Here is a 19,206-nt window from a genome sequence, read left to right as displayed (position 1 = left end):
CAAGGAGAAAGTCTTAGAGTCACCAAATAAATTTCATGATAATGTTTACATAAGGGTGAACAGAAACTGGAAGGAAAAACTGGTTTGATAACTGTAGGGGGAATTAATGGCACCAGCTGTTTTTTGTTGGGAAAAAGCAAGTCTTTGTTTTCCTATCACACCTAGGAAAAGTGGAGGAAGGGCCTTGTTGAAAAGGGTATAAGAAAATGAATATAGAGAAAAATAATGACACTGTCCTCAAACTCTACTGTCTACGATCCCCCAAAACATTAGAAAAAAGTATCTGGAAAGTAAAAAAAAAAAAAAAAACTGCAAAAAATCATTATTTTAAACATCTAGAAATAAACCTGAAGGAAAAAAACAAATAATAGTAGAATAAAAGCAGAACATAGTGTTCCACTAGAAAATGCTGACGCAGAAGCACAATAACAGTGAAACCACTGGGACCTGTTAACTAGAGGACTCAAACCATGTGAATTCAAAGCACCATGATTAGATCTGCCAACAAAGGAACCGGAAAGGGGGACATGGCCAGTGACCTATTTTGTTCGTGGTCAAATGGCCAAAGGTCTGTTTTGATGGTACGGTGGATAAAACATGTAAAAATGCCTCCAGAGTGTATTCATTCATTCAGAAATAAATACCTTTCTGCAGGTTTTATATTACTGTGAAGTTTTAAATCAGTGATAGAAACACTTGCATCAATGACTGTGCAATGATGGATGCCAACAAGAAAACATTTCAGTGGAAATTAAGATTTTTGCCTTTAGAGATGGCATCAGGCCAAGCAGAGTGATCAAGGCAGGCCTTTCTGAGAGATGATGCTGGAGTCAAATCCTGGAAGTCTCTGGGGATCAAGACTGAGGAGCTGAGAGATGAGTCTTCTAGGAAGCTAGACCAGCGAAGGCAAAGGGAGAACATGCCTGTGATGTTGTAGGGGAACATGCATGTCCGGTGTGCTGTAGAGATCAAGTCAGGAGGATGGTGTCAGACAGAAAGAGGTTTGGGAGACATTCCACAGGTTCAGATGTTGAAATGTCTGGAACAGTGAAGATGACTTAGCGTTGTGTGGATACCAGAGAATGCCTGAAGGAAGTACTTCCACAAAAGCAGTGCCCACACAGCCTCTTCATATGTAACTACAATAGTAGAAGAGATAGTACACAGGGCCCAGGAAGCTCTGAGGACAGAAGTTCCCTAAATTTTGTCATGAATCAATGAAGATTTTTTTTAATTCACCTAAATGACTTTTTACTTATAATTAAAATGAAACAAAAACAAACAAACAAAAAAGCTCACTTTTTAGGAAAGAGAGAGAGAGAGAGAAGGAGGGAGGGAGGGAGGGAGGGAGGGAGGGAGGGAGGGAGGAAGGAAGGAAGGAAGGAAGGAAGGAAGGAAGGAAGGAAGGAAGGAAGGAAGGAAGGAAGGAAGGTGATATTTATTGGCAGTTACCACAGGCCAGATGCTATGCCTTGGAATTTAGAATAATTGTTGCCTACTGCCCTCTCTAGAGCATTATGAAGTAGATATTGTCCACATTTTACAGATAAGAAAATTCGTGGATTATGAAATATTATGGGCCTTGGGGCTTTGGAGTCTCCTCTGGTGTCTGTCGCTGCCTCCTGTCCAGGGCACTCATGACCTACACAGCAGCAGTGGTGAACCACTGGCCACATCCTCAAACCTAACACGTTGACTGCCTCCTTCCATGACAGCCTTGTATCACCTCTCTCTATACAACACTGCTCACTGTCCACAGAGGGTTGCTTCCAGACCTCGAATATATGCTGGTCTCCTACATAAAATGTAGTCCTTATAAGTAACCAGCTTGCATATTGCTTGTGTGCTTGAGATAATCTGTAGATTATGTACAGCACCTAGGGTAATTTCAAAGCCATAGGAATAGCTGCTGTCGAGTATTTGTTTAGAGAATAAAGATGGAGAAAGGATGTGTGCATTCCACACAAATGCAGCTTTTTGTATGTCTGTAGTTAATTGGGTCTACAGAGACTACACCAAGTATAAGTTAGACTGAGTGTCTTTTGTCTCTTCTGGGAGATTTTTGTTCTTTTCTCCCCCTCTATCCCTTCCTTTTATTCTTTCTCCAGAGGAACATTTTAAAAGGAACTAACTCATGTAAGTGGCTGTCATGATATGCTGGTCTAGAGACCAGAGACAGTTGGTCTTGTCTTCAGTCTGGGTTAAACAATTCAGTTGCCAGGGATCATGTAAAAAGTAGAACTAGATATACAGACAATTCTGGAAAATACAATGAAAATAAAAGACAATATAATAATAGCACATCTGATTTTAAAAATTTAACATGTAACTCTAAACATGTATTCATTTATATTAAGAAATATTTAGCAAAATATAAACCAACAGAAAGTATATATAAATCATAAATCAAAAGTTACTCTGTAGAAATAAGGAGACTTTAGCAAGGTATGTGACTCATACCTATGATACCAACCAGAACCTGGGAGGTGGAGGCAGGAAGATCAGGAGTTCAAGGCCATTCTCAACCACATCGAGAGTTAGAGGCCAACCTGGACAACAGGGACCCTATCTCAAAAAGAGAACAAAGTACAGCAAAAAGACAACCAGGAAAGCTTTCTTAGAATTTATAATGTCATTATAAATGTAAATGCTAGACACCAAATAGGAGCAATAGGGTATTATAATTCAATTAGAGTGATAGGAGCTAGCTAATGTTTTCCCCATAGTATTTTCATAAATTAAAAAAAAACTGTTGTTTGTAGCAGGAATCTTAAAAAGTTCTTATTAATAAAATCAAACCCGAGGCGAGTTATTGGGGTCCATGCTGGTAGATCAGAGAGACAGGACAAGCCACAGCTATCTCACCTTGCCAGTTCCTCAGCTGGTCCTGTTTCCTCAGACTGGAAGCTTCTGTGTCCTCATCCCAATAGCTCTCAGCTGAACTGTGTTGCTCCAAAGCCTGAAAGCTTAACCAGCCACAATCTTAACCAGCCAAATGCCTCTAGTTTCTGGTCCTCACGCCTTATATATCTTTCTTTTTTCTACCACCACTCCCTGGGATTAAAGGCTGGCTTTCTGGGATTAAAGGCGTGTGTCACCATGCTTGGCTATTTCCAATGTGGCCTTGAACTCACAGAGATTCAGAGGGATTTCTGTCTCTGGAATGCTAGGATTAAAGGCGTGTACTATCACTGACTAACTAGTGGCTTGTCTGTTCTCTGACCCCAGGTAAGTTTATTAAGGTACACAATATTTTGGGGAACACAATACCCCCACAGTTGTTACTGTGTTCCATATTACACCCATGCTTGTAAAGTTGTTTAAAATAAAAATAAATTGACCAAATCATGATACTTTATGAACACATTTCATAACTTGATGTATCTCAACTTCTGATATACATGAGATATTTATTGTAAATATGGTGATATGGTCACCAAGAAAAGCAAAGATACAGGGTGTGGTGTTTCACCAGTGTAGTGTTGTAGATGTAAATATGTGTTATACCACAGTACCCACTTTAGCTGCCATTTCAGTTTGTGCACTTTCATAACTTGTAGTCAACAAACATTAATAAAAATTTTGAATAGAAAATCCCAGGAATAAATTAATCTGTGTGTTAAGCTGGACATTGTTCTGAGCAGCACAATTAAATCTCACACCATCTTGGTCAAGACATGAGTCACTCCTCACCACCTGTGTGATGGCTGTTCTTGGTTGTCAACTTGACTCTATTTGGAATGATCTATAATCCAGAAATAGAGGGCACATTTGTGATTCGGATCTTGGGGCAGGAAGACAACCTAACATGCCTTTAATCCAGACCTTGAGGCTGGAAGGCCCACCTTTAATCTGGGCCACACCTTCTGTTGGAAGCCTCTGTAAGGACAATGGAGGAAGGAAGGGGTGTTCTTCACCTGCTTACCCTCACTTTCATCAGCCCATCCATTCCTTCTTTGAGATCCCAGCAGACCAGCTGAGACATCCAGCCTCATGGGACTGAGGAGATACTAGATTCTTGCACTTTCCATTCATAACTAGCCATTGTTGAACTGCAGCCTGTAAGTCATTCCAATAAATTCCCATATATTGGAGAGAGAGAGAGAGAGAGAGAGAGAGAGAGAGATTTCTGTGACTCTAGAGAACCCTGACTAATACAACCTGCCAATCACCACGGTTTGTGCTCAAATAACTCTCATTTTACTGAATAGTGGCCTCAAACTGTGGCCTCTGTGAATGCTGGCAACCCTGCTGTGTGAAAAAAAAAAAAAAACATGCATGCTTCCTCTACATGAAAAGGTGAAAACACACTATTTAAGGAAAGGAAAAAAAAACGAACAGATTTTGCTACTACATACCAAGCTGTGAAAGTTACAGCCACAGTAAGCATGCGCTCAGTTAAGATGGAAACCTTGGTGTTTGCGTGTGTGATACAATGTCCATAGAGATTGCTTCTAACCACAGTTCAGCTCTCCATTAAGAATTTGAGAACTCAGCCTGTGCAGATAAAAGGAGACTAATGTAGTCAAAATACTGGAAACAACAGAGTGGCTGAGGCCACTGAGGTCTGCTTAGAGTTCCAGGCCAGCCAGGACTACATACTGAAACTCTGCCCAAAACAAATAAACAAAACAACATGAATGCCTAAACTTTGCTCTGAGATGGAGAAGATCATTCTAGACAACCATGAAGCGGGCCCCATGTTAAATAACAAAATTGCTATACATCACCAACACCAAAGATGGTACTTAGCACAAAACTGAGCTTGTGTGCATGTGTGTGTGTGTGTGTGTGTGTGTGTGTGTGTGTGTGTGTGTGTATACCTTCTGTAAATGATAATCCTCTGTAATACGAATTGCTAAATGGTCTTATTAATAAAAAAAAAAAAACGGAGCCAGATATTGGGATAAATTCTGAAAGATCAGAGAAACGGAACAAGCCACAGACAACCTCGCCTTGCCAACTCCTCAGCTGATCCTGTTTCCTCAGACTGGAAGCCTCTGAGTCCTTACCTGGAAGGGATCTCAGATGAACTGTTTAAAAGCCTCTAGTTCCTGGTCCTTACTCCTTATATACCCTTCTACTTCCTGCTATCATTTCCTGGGATTAAAGGTGTGCCTTTCCAAGAAAAGATATGAGATCTCAAATCCTGGGATTAAAGGTGTGTGCCACCATTGCCTGGCTCTGTTTCCAGTGTGGCCTTGAACTCACAGAGCTCCAGATGGATCTCTGCCTCCTGAGTAATAGGGTTAAAGGCATGTGTGCCAACACTATCTGGCCTCTATGTCTGATCTAGTGGCTGTTCTGTTCTCTGATCCCCAGGAGAACTTTATTAGGGTGCACAGTATATCACCCACAGATCCTCCTTCTTGGAGGAAATGCTGGCTCATTTCCATAACAGAACACATACTTTATTTTGTACAGCACTCAGCAATTTTCACAACATCTTCCCCATCAATCAAGTTTTACCCTCCTACCACCCCCTTTCACATGAATCATGTACAAGTCATCCTATTTTATCAGAGAAAAACACTGTTTGACCCAACTCAGAACTCATCTTGTGGAATTCTACAGTCAGGTGTCTGAGAAAGGCTCTTTTCTGCACCCCACCCTCAACTTGAACCCAACTGTCCATGTTAATCAAATCACCTCTGACCTTCATTCCAAATGCACTCAACTAGGTTAAAAGTGTGTTTTCTTCAACTTCTCAGACACCTGTAGGTGCCCACGCTGGCATCGGTTGGCTCTGAAACTCGGCTGTGCTGGGCTAGTCCTTCTTGTCCTGAGTGTGATTGGACTCGGTGTCTTAGGTGAGTGAGACAAAAGCTTTTACCTTAGAATTCTTCCTCTAGCCTGGCAGTGGTGGTACATGACTTTAATCCCAGCGCTCGGGAGGCAGAGGCAGGAAGATCTCTGTGAGTTCAAGGCCAGCCTGGTCTACAGAGCAAGTTCTAGAACAACCAAGGCTACACTGAGAAACCCTGCCTTGAAAAACAAAACAAAAATCTCTGTTTAGTTCCACCGTATTTCAGCTTCTTCACATGATCTGGCCACTTTGAACCTGTGGAAAGATCAATGATGATTGAACAGTTACGGGATGATATCCCCTGTCACATTTCTCTTCTTACTTGTTTTGAGAATCACTATGGGGATGACACATGTGCACCTAGAACTCTAAAAAAAGGTCACAAATGTGACAAGATGACAATAACAACGAAAACCACAATGCCTAAATATGAGTTTATTAGGTGTCTACTAAACTCCCGAAGGCAGCCAACAACCTTCTTCACTGTGGGTGGGTGTGAACTTCTCCCACAGGGGAGAAGTTCAGGGTCTGAGCGGTGCAAGAGCTTCGGCAATGCCCTTAGATATCGAGTGAACAGCACATGAATCCATTTGTTCTGTGCTCTTCTTGTCCTCTATTCATTCTGTCTCCAGACTGGTCCATTCTTAACACGTTGCTGATGCATTGTCTCCTGTCCATACTCAAGCTTGCTGAGATGACTTCATTTCCTGAAGTGATAGATACAATATCCATTCTAGTGCACATAAAATGTACATTTCATCTTCTTTCTGTGTTTTCTTATTACTAGTGATATCATTGTTACAAAAAACATCAGTAGAAAAAAGCGGTTTGGATGTTCAAGAGAACAACCTGACGAAAACAACAGGTAATTTTGATATCCTGATACTTGATCACTATCACATTACCTTTAGTCAAGGCTCACAGCAGTGTGGGGCTTATGTTTGAGAAAACTGAAGCATAAAAAGGTTAAGAACTTGTCAAACGTCATATGACTGGTAAGTGACGCTGCTGGAAACTTCAATGAAGATACGCAACCTTGAAATCGAGCATCTTGGCCATCTGACCATGCAGCCTCATCCTGCTAACGCAGTTGGTTACTAACAGACAAATAGCAACTTAAGAAGTAAAATATGAAGCTTAAGAAACAGCTCAGTGTTAAGAATACTTGTGTGCAGGTGTGAAGACTGTTATTACAACCCCAGCATCCAAGTAATGAACACCCCAGGACAGTCACTGAAACCTGCTGGCTTTCAGCTTTGCAGAAAAAACATTAGCTTCACATTCAAGGAGAGACCCTGCTTCTAAAGAATAGGTGGAGAGGGATAGAGGAGGAGACCTTACATCCTTCTCTGGCCTCTGCATGTGCATAGGTACATGTACTTGCACATACATGCACATAAACCTCTCTCTTTCTCCCTCCTCCCTCCCTCCCTCTCTCTCTCTCTCTCTCTCTCTCTCTCTCTCTCTCTCTCTCTCTCTCTCTCTCTCTCTCTCTCTCTCTCTCTCTGACACATATACCAAAAAAGTATTATGCTTTAGAGGAATGCTTTAGAGTCAGTATTCTATCGCTGTGCAGAGATACCATGGCCACAACAACTCTTATAAAAGAAAGCATTTAACTGGAGCCTGCTTACAGTTTTAGAGGTTTAGTCCATTGTCATCACAGTGGGAATCATGGTGGCACAGGCAGACATGGTGCTAGAGAAGTCGCTGAGAGGTCTATATCTAGATTGGCAGGTTGAGAAGGACACTGGGCCTGGTTTGGGCTTTTGAAACCTCAAAGTCGTTCCCCCCAACCCGCCCACCCCACCCCCACCCCCGCCCTCCACCCTCCCCACCTTGCCCCCCACCCCCACCCAGACACACTTCCTCCAACAAGGCCACACCTCTTAAAGTAGTACCACTCCCTGATGACTAAACATTCAAATATATGAACCTATGGCGGCCATTCTTATTCAAACCACCACAAGGAATATTTGATTGTTTTAATAAATACGCCATATAGTTAACTTTGTCTAAAGTTAGTTAATAGAAACAAAAATAAAATAAATTCTTTGTATTTATATTTCTTCAATGTGTCATGACAGTAAACTTGCCCTATCACATGTTACTAAAAAGTGTGTGTTAGTAAAGCAACTACTGTGTGTAACTGGATGTGATACAGCAAGAACAGGGTAGAAATATTCCATGTCTCCTTCTCACTTCAGAGAGTCCAGCTATGTTAAAGTGTTCAAAAGACTGGCTTACACACCGAGATAAATGCATACATTTTTCTCAAGATACCAACATTTGGAAGGAAGGTCTAGTTGACTGTGCTACAAAAGGAGGCACTTTGCTGCTCATTCAAGACCAAGAAGAACTGGTAAGTTGTGGAAGCTCATGGTCTGAGAGACTAATCGGTCATGTGAGCCAATAACTGCTTATGCAAGGTGAGTGTCCTAGGATCATAAATACCGGACACAGATTTCTCAAAGGAGCAAGAATTAACTGTGCTGGGGACTCAGGATGGATACAGGTGACACTTGAACTAGGTTTCAGGAGGCTGGGAGAATATGAGTCCCCAGCACACAGAGTCAGGGTTAAGTCCTCTACTCTGTTTTGATTATAGAGATTCATAAAGAACTCAGCAAAGGGAAAAGGTGAATCATTTTGGATTGGACTAAATTACACATCGCCAGACGAGAACTGGAGGTGGATAAACGGCTCTACTTTGAGTTCTGATGTGTGAGTATTGGAGGAGCTACCCTGAATATTCATTTCAGGTCATTTCAGGGCTCTAACACTGATACCAAAGATTAAAGAGGTTCAGAACAGTCTGAAAATACAATTCCAAAGGTGGTTGAAATTGTCCATGTATGAAAAGATACCAGCCTTTCACAAAGTCATGTGTATGCATATATGTATGCACATATGTATGAATGTATGTGTGTATGTATGTATGTATGTATGTATGTATGTATGTATGTATGTATGCAATGGAGTTTTAAGGCCGGGAGTAGACTTACTCCTTTGAAAAATGCTACTTAGAACCTTTCAGCATACATAATTACTCTTTCTTTCTTTTATCTTTTTACACTTTCTTACACTTTACATGGAATGTCTTAAGCAGCACATTTCAAATTTTGGTGAAAATATAATACAGGCTGTCTTCAGATCAATTTGTCAGGTCCCAACCAATATAGATAGAGTATGAAAATATATATCTATATTGCAGCAAATATCGGTGTGGAACTCTGACATCTGAGAGAAACTACCCACGTAGTAACAGTTTAGAGGATGTGATAAAACTGTGTATCAGTTAGTTTTTGTCCCTGTAATAAAATACCTGAGATCAACAAGAATGGAAAGAGGACTGGACATCAAAATTTTTTCATTTAATTTAAGAATTCTCAGTCTGTAGTCTGCTGCTTCATTGCTGTGACTTCGGTGGCAATGCAGAAACACAGTAGAAGAGCAGAGACAAGCAAAGCTGCTCACCTCAGAGTGGACAGGAGCAGAGAAGAAAGGGGGCAGAGGGGGCAAACAGGCCTTTCAAAGGCCCGCCCCTTCCTGTGAGGCTCACTTCATTCATCTCGGAGCTAATCCATTGACAGAATTAGTGCCTTCATGATCCACTCACCCCTCAGAAGCATCCCCAGCTAGACACTGAGGTTTCAGTATGTGACCTGCTAGGGTGTACTTGGTATCTAGGCCATAACCGTGTGTGTAGATCACAAAGCAGCCATGAGCTATTTGCTCTTTGGTGTCTCCTTTCCTTATTGTGTGAGACTGTCTAGAAAACCATGAATGCAATGAGTGAGCTGATATCAGCTTCATAGTTAAGTTATATATTTGAACAGAATTCATGAATACTGGTATAACAAAGAGCAATGTGTCACTGCTCTAGAGATAGTAGGACCTGGAAGAATGGAACCAATAAGTGAGGTGGACTAAAGTCCTATGCAATAGTCAACTTTGCACAGAGCAGCAGACCATCTACACTCTGAAGGTTAAGAAAGCTCATATGAGTTCAAGCTGTATATAATAACAGACAAGCTGAGCATGACAAATATGCTTTTCCAGAGAAGCACACAAAGGACAGTTTAAATATTATCGATTACCAATAGTAAGTAGTAATAAATAATCTGAAATAAACCTACTGCTTTGTGTTGTGTCTGGAGGAGCACAAAAACAAATTCCAAGAACATTTCCATGTTTTGAAAAATATGAGTCACAAGACTCTTGTTCTGTTTTCTTGGAGTGTTCCCACAATCATACAGACTTCTCCTTACATGAGTCCATTTCTGGACTGAGTTCCAACAGCAATGCATTTATGTTTTTCATAAGCAAAAGCAGGAAGGATTCAATCAAACTTCTATACAGAGCTTTCAATGATTTTGTTTTTCAGAAGAAATGATGTTGAGGATCTTGTTTTACTAATTGTGCTAGTGAGTTTCATGCCAACTTGACACAAGCTAGAGTCATCTGAGAGAAGGGAACCTCCATTGAGAAAATGCCTCCATAAGCTCAGGTTATAGGCAATCCTGTAGGGCATTTTCCTAATTAGTGGTTTATGGGGGAGGGCTCAGTTCATTGTGGGTGCTGCCATCCCTGGTCTGGTGGTCCTGGGTTCTATAAGAAGACAGACTGAGCAAGTCTTGAGAAGCAAGTCAGTAAGCAGCACCCCTCCACGACCTTTGCATCAGTTCCTGCCTCCAGGATCCTACCTTACTTAGTTCCTGCTTTGACTTACCTCGATGAACTATAAGTGAAATAAACCATTTTCTTCACAAGCTGCTTTTGGTCATACTGTTTCATCACAGCAATGGTAACCTTAGGTAAGACATGACTCTTGAGTAAATTTATGCAAATTGCACAAATAAATACTTAAAACATTCCTTTTAATCATATATAATAAAAACAGTTGAATTTTAAAATAATGAAACATATGCATGTTTATACACAATATAATGATAATGTATTGTAGCTGAAGTTTTCCTGTGTCCTGTCTGGTCCCACAGACCCCATAGCCACTTATAAAATAATCACTCAGAAGCTTATATTAATTAAAATTGCTCAGTCATTAGCTCAGGCTTATTATTGACTAGCTCTTACGCTTAAATTAACCCATAATTCTTATTTATGTTTAGCCATATGGCTTGGTACCTTTTCTCAGTTCTGCCTTCACATCTTGCTTCCTCTGTGTCTGGCTAGCAATTCCTGACTCTTCCCAGAATTCTCTTCTCTTCTCGTCCTGCCTGTACTATACTTGCTGCATGGCTACTGGCCAATCAGCACTTTATTTATCAACCAATCAAAGCAACACATTCATAGCATAGAGAGCAATATCCCCAGCAATGTATTAAGTATAGAGATTGTTAAACAGAAAAAGTTTACCTAGGTAGCAAATGTTGACAATATACAGGACTACATTTTGAATTTTTTTCAACAAATGAGACTTTTAAGTGAGGATTATTTAAAAACAGTGTTCTGTTCTAGAATATATTATAAAAATAAAAAAATATATATTCTGTTTCATAAAATCTATTCTGATTTTTCCTCATGCTTTCTGAGCGTCTTACTTAGAGTTACTATTGCTATGACCAAAAGCAGGTTGGTGAGGGAAGGCTTTATTTAGCCTATGCTTCCACACCACTATTCATCACTGAAGGAGTAAGGACAGGCCCTCAAAACAGGGCAGCAACCTGGAAATAGGACCTGATACAGAAGCTATAAAAAGATGTTGCTTACTGGCTTGCTCCTCATGGCTTTCTCAGCCTTGTTTCTTTCTTTCTTTCTTTCTTTCTTTCTTTCTTTCTTTCTTTCTTTCTTTCTTTCTTTCTTTCTTTCTTTCTTTTTTATTCTTCATCCATGTTTCCTTTTATTACTTTTATATATATATATATATATATATATATATATATATTTTATTTTACAATACCATTCAGTTCTACATATCAGCCATGGGTTCCCCTATTCTCCCCCCTCCCACCCCCTCCCCTTACCCTCAGCCTACCCCCCATTCCCACCTCCTCCAGGACAAGTCCTCCCCCGAGGACTGCGATCAACCTGCTCAGCCTTCTTTCTTATAGAACCCAGGACTACCAGCCCAGAGGTGTCCATAACACAGTGAGCTGGGCCATCCTCCATCAATCACTAATTAAGAAATGTCCCACAGGCTTGCCTATAGCCCTTTGTTATGAAGCCATTTTCTTATTGAGGTTTCCTCCTTTCAGATGACTCAAGTTGTATTAACATAAAACTAACTCTGACACTGAAGATTATTTTCAACATAGTACCTATGAAGAAATAAAACCATTTGATGTTAACTTATACTTCTCATGCACAGCAAGGTTTGATTTGTGTGTTACTCCTTACAAATTTCATCCAAATATTTAGTGAATTTGGGTCATTTTCATGTACCATTTCCCTCTCTCTCTTCTACTAAAACTCTTCTTATTCCCAACAAACTCAAGCTCCTCTCCTATTGTGTGTGTGAGAGTGCGTGTGCGTGCGCGTGCGTGTGTGTGTGTGTGTGTGTGTGTGTGTGTGTGTGTGTGTGTGTGTAAGAGAGAAGTGGGGGAGAGAGTGATGTGACACTATTCCTGTGGAGATGTGGACAAATGTCTACTGACCCCAGATAGGGAACCAATGACAGGCCAAAATAACAATACTACCCGAGTCCAACTTGGTAAACCAGTGAGTTAATTGGGATTAATTTATAAGAGTATGAATGAGAGAGTATTTACAGAAGCATGGATAACACAAAGGCAGCTGATCACTGAAAACCCACCCCAGCCCTAGTGACAACTCATAAAAGCTGGAGCCTTGCAGCTCTCTGCACAATGTGTAGGCAGCTTAACCAGTTGGAGAGTCTCTGCTGTGGGATGTTCTGTATATTAAATGTGTTGCTCTGATTCGTTAATAAATAAAACACTGATTGGCCAGTAGCCAGGCAGGAAGTATAGGCAGGACAAGGAGAGAGAATTCTGGCAAGTGGAAGGCTGAGTCAGAGAGACGCTGCCAGCCACCACCATGACAAGTGAGATGTAAGTTACTGGTAAGCCATGAGCCACATAGCAACTTATAGACTAATAGAATGGGTTAATTTAAGATAGAACTAGATAATAAGGAGCCTGCCATGGCCATACAGTTTGTAAGCAATATAAGTCTCTGTGTGTTTACTCTGTTGGGTCTAAGCAGCTGAGGGACTGGCGGGTGAGAGATTTGTCCTGACTGTGGGCCAGGCAGGACTGGAGAAAACTCCAGCTACAAAAGGCGCCCAACATGGGGCTCAAACACATGACCCTAAGATCAAGAGTCTCATATTCTATCGACTGAGCTAGCTCTTCCGACCAGTCCTTACTGTTCATAAAACCTTTGGGAGTAAAAGGCCTCCTGCATTTGGTCAGCTTCAGGTAACAACTTGCGAGCTGTTTATTTCCTGAGTTTTAAGAAGCTTCCCTTTACATCTTTCTGAATCTTAATAAGTTTCCTACCAGAATGGAATGTTTCAATTCAGAGGAAATTGCTACACAGCAGTGTGTATGACCCATTGAGTTTAATTGTGATTGCTTGCATGAACATGAATTAGGGGTTATTCACTGGAGGATAGGCAAATGAATAATGGCTATCTCACTGAAGAAAACATCTCCTCACCCAGCAACTATTAACTGCCCATATCCTCAGGGAAGTCTGAGATCTTAAGATCTCCTTTCCACCTGTGAAGGAATGTTGGCTGTCCAGTCCCAATCTTGTGCAGCTAATCACAGGGGCTATGAGTCCTTGAGTGCACCAACCATGTCAAGTCCAGAAGACACTTTCATCAGTCCTCCCAATCCTCTGGCTCTTACGTTCTTTCTGCCTCCTTTTCCATGATGTTTCCTGACCCAGGAGTAAAGGGTGATGATACAACTGCCCCCACATAGGGCTGAGCATTCAACAATCACTTATTCTTTTTTTTTTTTTTTTTTTTTTTTTTTTTTTTTTTTTTTTTTTTTTGGTTTTTTCGAGACAGGGTTTCTCTGTGTAGCTTTGCGCCTTTCCTGGAACTCACTTGGTAGCCCAGGCTGGCCTCGAACTCACAGAAATCCGCCTGCCTCTGCCTCCTGAGTGCTGGGATTAAAGGCGTGCGCCACCAACGCCCGGCTTAACAATCACTTATTCTTAGCATTTTGCCTAGTTGTGAGACTCTACATTAATCATTTCTCACTTCAAAAAGAAGTTTCTGTGCTGAAGACTGAGAGCTGCAATAATCTATAGTATAAAGTTTTGTATTTGAAGGCATTTTGAAACAAGCTCATTTAGCAGTACAGCAGTAGTATGTTCCCATATGGGATTGACCAGACTTGCAGTACAGGCATGAATTCCAGCCTGTAGATGGAATCCACCTGTAGAGTGGGCCTCAAATCCAGTCAGAAAGAGGTTGGTTACTTCCATAATAGTCTTGTTACTATTGCACCAGTGGTTTAAGCGGTTTGTTATTGTAGTTTGTGAGATCCACAGCTAAGGTGGATATTGATCACTCTTCCCACTCAGAAGCCTGCATAGCACTTTTCAGTGTGTGTGTGGGGGGGTGTAGAAGTAACTGTCTTATTAAATAAGAAACACAGAGCCAATGCAGAGATGAAAGCCCAAGAGGTCAGAGCTAAGAGCCTTACCCTTCACTGCTGCAGCTATCCTCTTCAGCAAGAGACCTACTTCCTGTGTGTTTGTCTTTATATAGACTTTCTGTTCTGCCTTCTCATTGGTTGTAAACCCAACCACATGACTGCCTCATCACTGCCTGTCTGTACAGACCTCCAGGTTTTCTATGGTTGGTATTGAGATTAAAGGCGTGTGTCTCCATGCTGGCTGTATCCTAGAACACTCAGAGATCCGCCTAGCTCTGCCTCCCAAGAGCTGGGATTAAAGGCGTGCACCACCACCGCCCAATTTCTGCTATGGCTTGCTATTAGCTCTGACCCCCAAACAACTTTATTTATTACCATACAAATAAAATCACATTTCAGTACAAATAAAATATCTTATTTTATTTGTTTATTTTATTGTGATTCACAGTGATAATAAAATTGTAAAACAGCTGAAGTGTATGGATTAAGCTCAGTCCATCTGTCATTTCATTCTGAGTGTGAAATGATGCTTTGATTACATAGCAGTGATCAGGTAAGCCTGGGGGCTGCTGAGCTACAGTACAGAGTGTCAGTGAAGCCCTGCTTTTGATTTAACTCTCTGCCCCTGGTTTTCAGATAAGGAAAGAGTAATCACTTTCCCTGCACGATTATTTGGGGAATTAATAAAATAATGTTAGTAATCTCCCAAGGCCTGGTAGGAGAAGGCCTGGGAAGCCTTAAAGGTGTTTTAAATACATCAGCCCTAAGGAAATTATCTTTAAAACTGAAGAAAAATCCTGAAGCATGGAAGAAATAAGAGGAAGGAACGTTTACAGTAGAGGTAGTCTACGGTGTGACTAGCATGCAGGCAGTTGGGTGAGAGCGATGATCTCTCAGGCCCCAGGGCCTCCATGAAGAAATGACAGAAGGAGAAAGAGCATCTGTGCGGAAGTCCCACCCACAGTCATCCACCCTTCTGTTTACAATAAATCAGTGCGTTTTGAACTCATCTCTTCCTTACAGTTAACTCTAATTTCACCTGTGCTATGTTTGAATTCTAGTCTCGTTCACACCTGCAGTGAGCCATGGGAGCTGGGCATGAGTATTAAATCAAACACAGGCAATAAAGGGACCATGACCGACACAGCCTTAGCCTCCTTCCTCTGAGATCCCGAGAGCTCAGTCTGTACAGTCTCTAAGCACCCGCTGTGTTTAACTGATGTCACACTTTCATGTATCTATGAGCCCCTTCCCCAGGCACTGGCTGGTTATATCCTATGTGTTTAGGACACTGAAGCTCTGGAGAGTGAGGCAGCTTTCTTCCTTGCATGAGATGTTAGCAGCAGAATGAGGTTTCCAAACCTTCTCCTTTTTTTATATTATTATTATTAATAATAATAATAATTATTTGCTGAAAGAATTCTCCAGTTGAAAGTAAAATTGAAAATTATACTGGAGATTTGTTCAGATGAACTTTTATCTTTAATGTTGATGCATGTTGTTTCTCTGTGTTTTCTATGATTAATAACTATGTATTCTACAGTCCTTAGAAATACAGAGGAAAGGATGGCCAACCCAAGATAATTATGAGAAAATCCTAAACTAACAGTGGCTATTCTCTTGCTCTCAGATTACAAATCACTGGTGAAGCTAAAAAAAACAGCTGTGCCTCCGTCTCAAAGGACAAAGTGACTTCTGAGAGCTGTGCTTCAGACAGCAAGTGGATCTGCCAAAAGGAACCAAAATGTGTCTCCAAAACCACGTGTAATGAATGACTCCTGACCGGAATCTCATCTCCATTACTTCACCATCCATACCGGATCTCTGCACTCTATCTAGACTGCTGACTGTAGTAATATTTTATTTGTGCTCTAATAAATAAAGCATGCATTGAGATCTGAGGAAAAAGCCAGCCACTATATTAAACATAGAAGTCAGGCAGTGGTAGCACACTCCTTTAATCCTAGCATTTGGGAGGCAGAGATTCATCCGGATCTCTGTGAATTCAAGGTCACACTGGGAACAGAGCCAGGCATGGTGGTACACACCTTTATTCCTAGCACTAGTTAACCATAGAGGTCTGGAGGTCTGTAGAGATAGGAATTGATGTAGCTGGGCAGAGAGGAAGTGAGATGGCAGGGCACAAAAAGGATATAGGTGTCAGTATACAGGAAGTAGCTCTCTGGAGGCTGAGGAGTTGGTAAGGTGAGGTTGGCTGTGACTTGTCCTACTTCTCTGATCAATATCCGGCTCCTTTTTTTAAATTAATAAAACAGTTTAGCAATTCATCTTACAGCTGACCCCCTCCCACTGCACATTTGGCGGCACAAAGCATGGACTCTAAAACCACAGCGACTCCTACAGATGCCCGTGCCCAGTTTCTTCATTCTATAAAGGGGACAGAGATGCTGATGTGCCATTTAAAAAGAGGTGTTCTGTGGGAAGAAGCCCAGACAGCTGAGAAGCAGTGGATTCCATTCTGGAGTCTGCGTGGCCTTCTCTGGTCTCTGTGCGTGCAGAAAACTGTTTGCAGAGTCCTGATCCCCACCCCCATCCCACTAGCCTTCGTCACACTGCTGGGCTGTAGAACACTGATTGAAGCCTTTGCTCTTGCCTGACACCAGAAGCCCATGGTTAAGAGATTTGGGGAAAGAACTGACAGTGGTTTGGACAGCACCTGCAAAATCCTAGGTAAACTGAGCGCTGGTCACGTGACGTCTCCACCAAGACATGATGCACCAGAAGACCCTGGACCAACGCTGGCATCTTGGTGCTGGGCTTCACAGATCCAGAACTAGCAAAGATGAGCATTTTTTTTAAGTTTTCTGTTTAAGTGACAGGAAAGTAAACTAAGGCAAGGCTTAACTCTTCCCGCCACTCCGCTAGTCCTTTCCGCCCTAATTTGCTCAACATGTCTTCTTCCCATGTGTGGGGAAATTAAGTTTTAAAAAAGATTTCAATGTCCCCTTTTCTAAAAATTTGCCAAATTTTCCATGAAAAATGAAGAATATTGAATCTACTTTACAAGGAGGTATACAATTTCTTTAAAAATAGACATCTTCATATTCTAATCACTCAATTTCAAATTGAATCATTTAAATTGAAGTACATATTATCATAATTCAAATAAATTCTCAATTCCTATTTTGTGGGAATAAAGTGTTTTAATACTTGATAATGCTAATTTTCAATACACAAACACTCAAAGAATAATTCATTTTGCGAAAATTCTTAGGAAACAAATTACCTAGGAAAACCTTTCAGAGAAAAGCAGCACTATAAATCAACCATTAACAACAGTGATGTTTGTTAACTGTTAAGAGCAGGCAGCTAAGCAGATATGAGTAGGTGGGAGGCGGGGTCATGCACACCCACCCTTTGCTAGTTAGGTTCATCCTGACTAGGGAGTCAAACGAGGGCACTACAGCGTGACCTGTGTCTCCTGAGGTTACAATGCTCCTTAGTGGATAGACACCCTTGAAGCTGCAGTTGGGCTCTTCCTGCCATGTAAGAAATTAAGGCACCAGGGGACTTTCCCAGTGATGGTACAGGTCACCAGTGAGTATGCTAATGAGCAGGGAAGGACAAACAGTGGAGGCATTTTGGCCCTGGAACAGTTTCAGCAGAGTAAGATATAAATGAAACTAGCTCCCAAAGGGAGGAACTCGACGTTGACATAAGAGAGAGGAGACCATAAGAAATTTTAAAAATTCCACCACGCGCAGCCAGGTGGGCCACCCCACTTCAGTCCTGCCTGCTCCAACGTCTTTCTGGGGTTTGTTATTGCTTTGAGTTTCTTGGCTTTGCTAAATAAACTTGAGCTCAAACTGTGTCTTAGCTGAATTCTTTCTGTGAAAAGACAAAATGAGAGGAGAAATCTCTACCTGGGGTGTCAGCCAACATTTTGCCAACCTGACACCAGCCAGGCTCGTCTGGGAGGAGTGAAACTCAGTTAAGAAAACGTCTCCATAAAACTGGAGTGTAAGCTAGCCTGTCTGGAGTTTTCCCAATTAATGATTGATAGGACAGGGCCCCCGCTGTAGGTGGGGCCACCCCTGAGAAAGTGGTCCTGCATAATATAAGAAAGCAAAATGAGCAAGCCAGGAGGAACAAGCCAGTTAGCAGCCTTCGCCCATGGCTTCTGCTTCAGTTCCTGCCTCCAGCTTCCTGCCCTGAGTTCGTCACCTGACTTTCCTGAAGATTTACTGAAACAAATCCTTCCCTTCCCAAGTTGCTTTTGGTCATGGTGCTAATCATGGCAACCAAAACCTGACTAAGATATCTGGCAATGAAATGATCCACTTGAGATAGTTACTAACAAGCACACTGATTAAGCCAACTAAATGTTCTGAGTACTTTATTAATGGCCAGACACGAATGGGCTCACACCTCGGCAGTGTTTCTTGGTGCCTGAGTTCAGGGGTACAGTGTTTTAAAGGACAAACTCATAATTACTGCAGTGCTGGGGAGGTACATTAGTGCGGGATTTAGACTTGCCTAGTAACATCTTCGTTCTTTACAAGGCTTGGTGGTATCTTCCAGAGACCACACAATACATCTGAACCATGGTCAAGGTCATGGACAGTCCCAGACGTATCACCAAAGTGAATGTGGCTGTTGAAGGTGGAAGACTGAGAAGTGACCAGGCAGGCACAAAGTCATGTTGGGACAGGATGGTGTTGCCTTAGTCATTTCAGTAACACAATAACACCGTCAGAGCACAAATCTGAAGGAAATAGTCCCATAAACTATCATGTGCATGCTCACCTCCTGGTATGGTATTGGTAACAACTTTCTGACACTGTTCAA

The 19,206-nt window shown here is 41.6% G+C and overlaps 1 protein-coding gene across 4 annotated transcripts in view; it reads left to right on the top strand.

Moving 5' to 3' along the window:
• Positions 1-18,229, top strand: part of LOC102920965 (killer cell lectin-like receptor subfamily B member 1B allele C) — a 43,122-nt gene extending 24,893 nt beyond the window's left edge. For 2 of the 4 annotated variants that reach the window (XM_076566016.1, XM_076566018.1), the window contains 5 exons: positions 5,712-5,810; positions 6,594-6,671; positions 8,014-8,168; positions 8,415-8,530; positions 16,028-18,149. In XM_076566016.1, coding sequence (XP_076422131.1) covers positions 5,712-5,810; positions 6,594-6,671; positions 8,014-8,168; positions 8,415-8,530; positions 16,028-16,172 — 593 coding nt within the window. In that variant the 3' untranslated portion in view covers positions 16,173-18,149. Of the gene's footprint in view, positions 1-5,711; positions 5,811-6,593; positions 6,672-8,013; positions 8,169-8,414; positions 8,531-16,027 lie in introns of all 4 variants that reach the window. The other 2 variants (XM_076566017.1, XM_076566019.1) reach the window with 2 other exon arrangements.
• Positions 18,230-19,206: the final 977 nt, after the last annotated feature.

This window comes from Peromyscus maniculatus, chromosome 3 (genome assembly GCF_049852395.1).
Source record: "Peromyscus maniculatus bairdii isolate BWxNUB_F1_BW_parent chromosome 3, HU_Pman_BW_mat_3.1, whole genome shotgun sequence".
NCBI lineage: Eukaryota > Metazoa > Chordata > Mammalia > Rodentia > Cricetidae > Peromyscus > Peromyscus maniculatus.
This window is presented reverse-complemented; position numbering and strand designations above follow the sequence as displayed.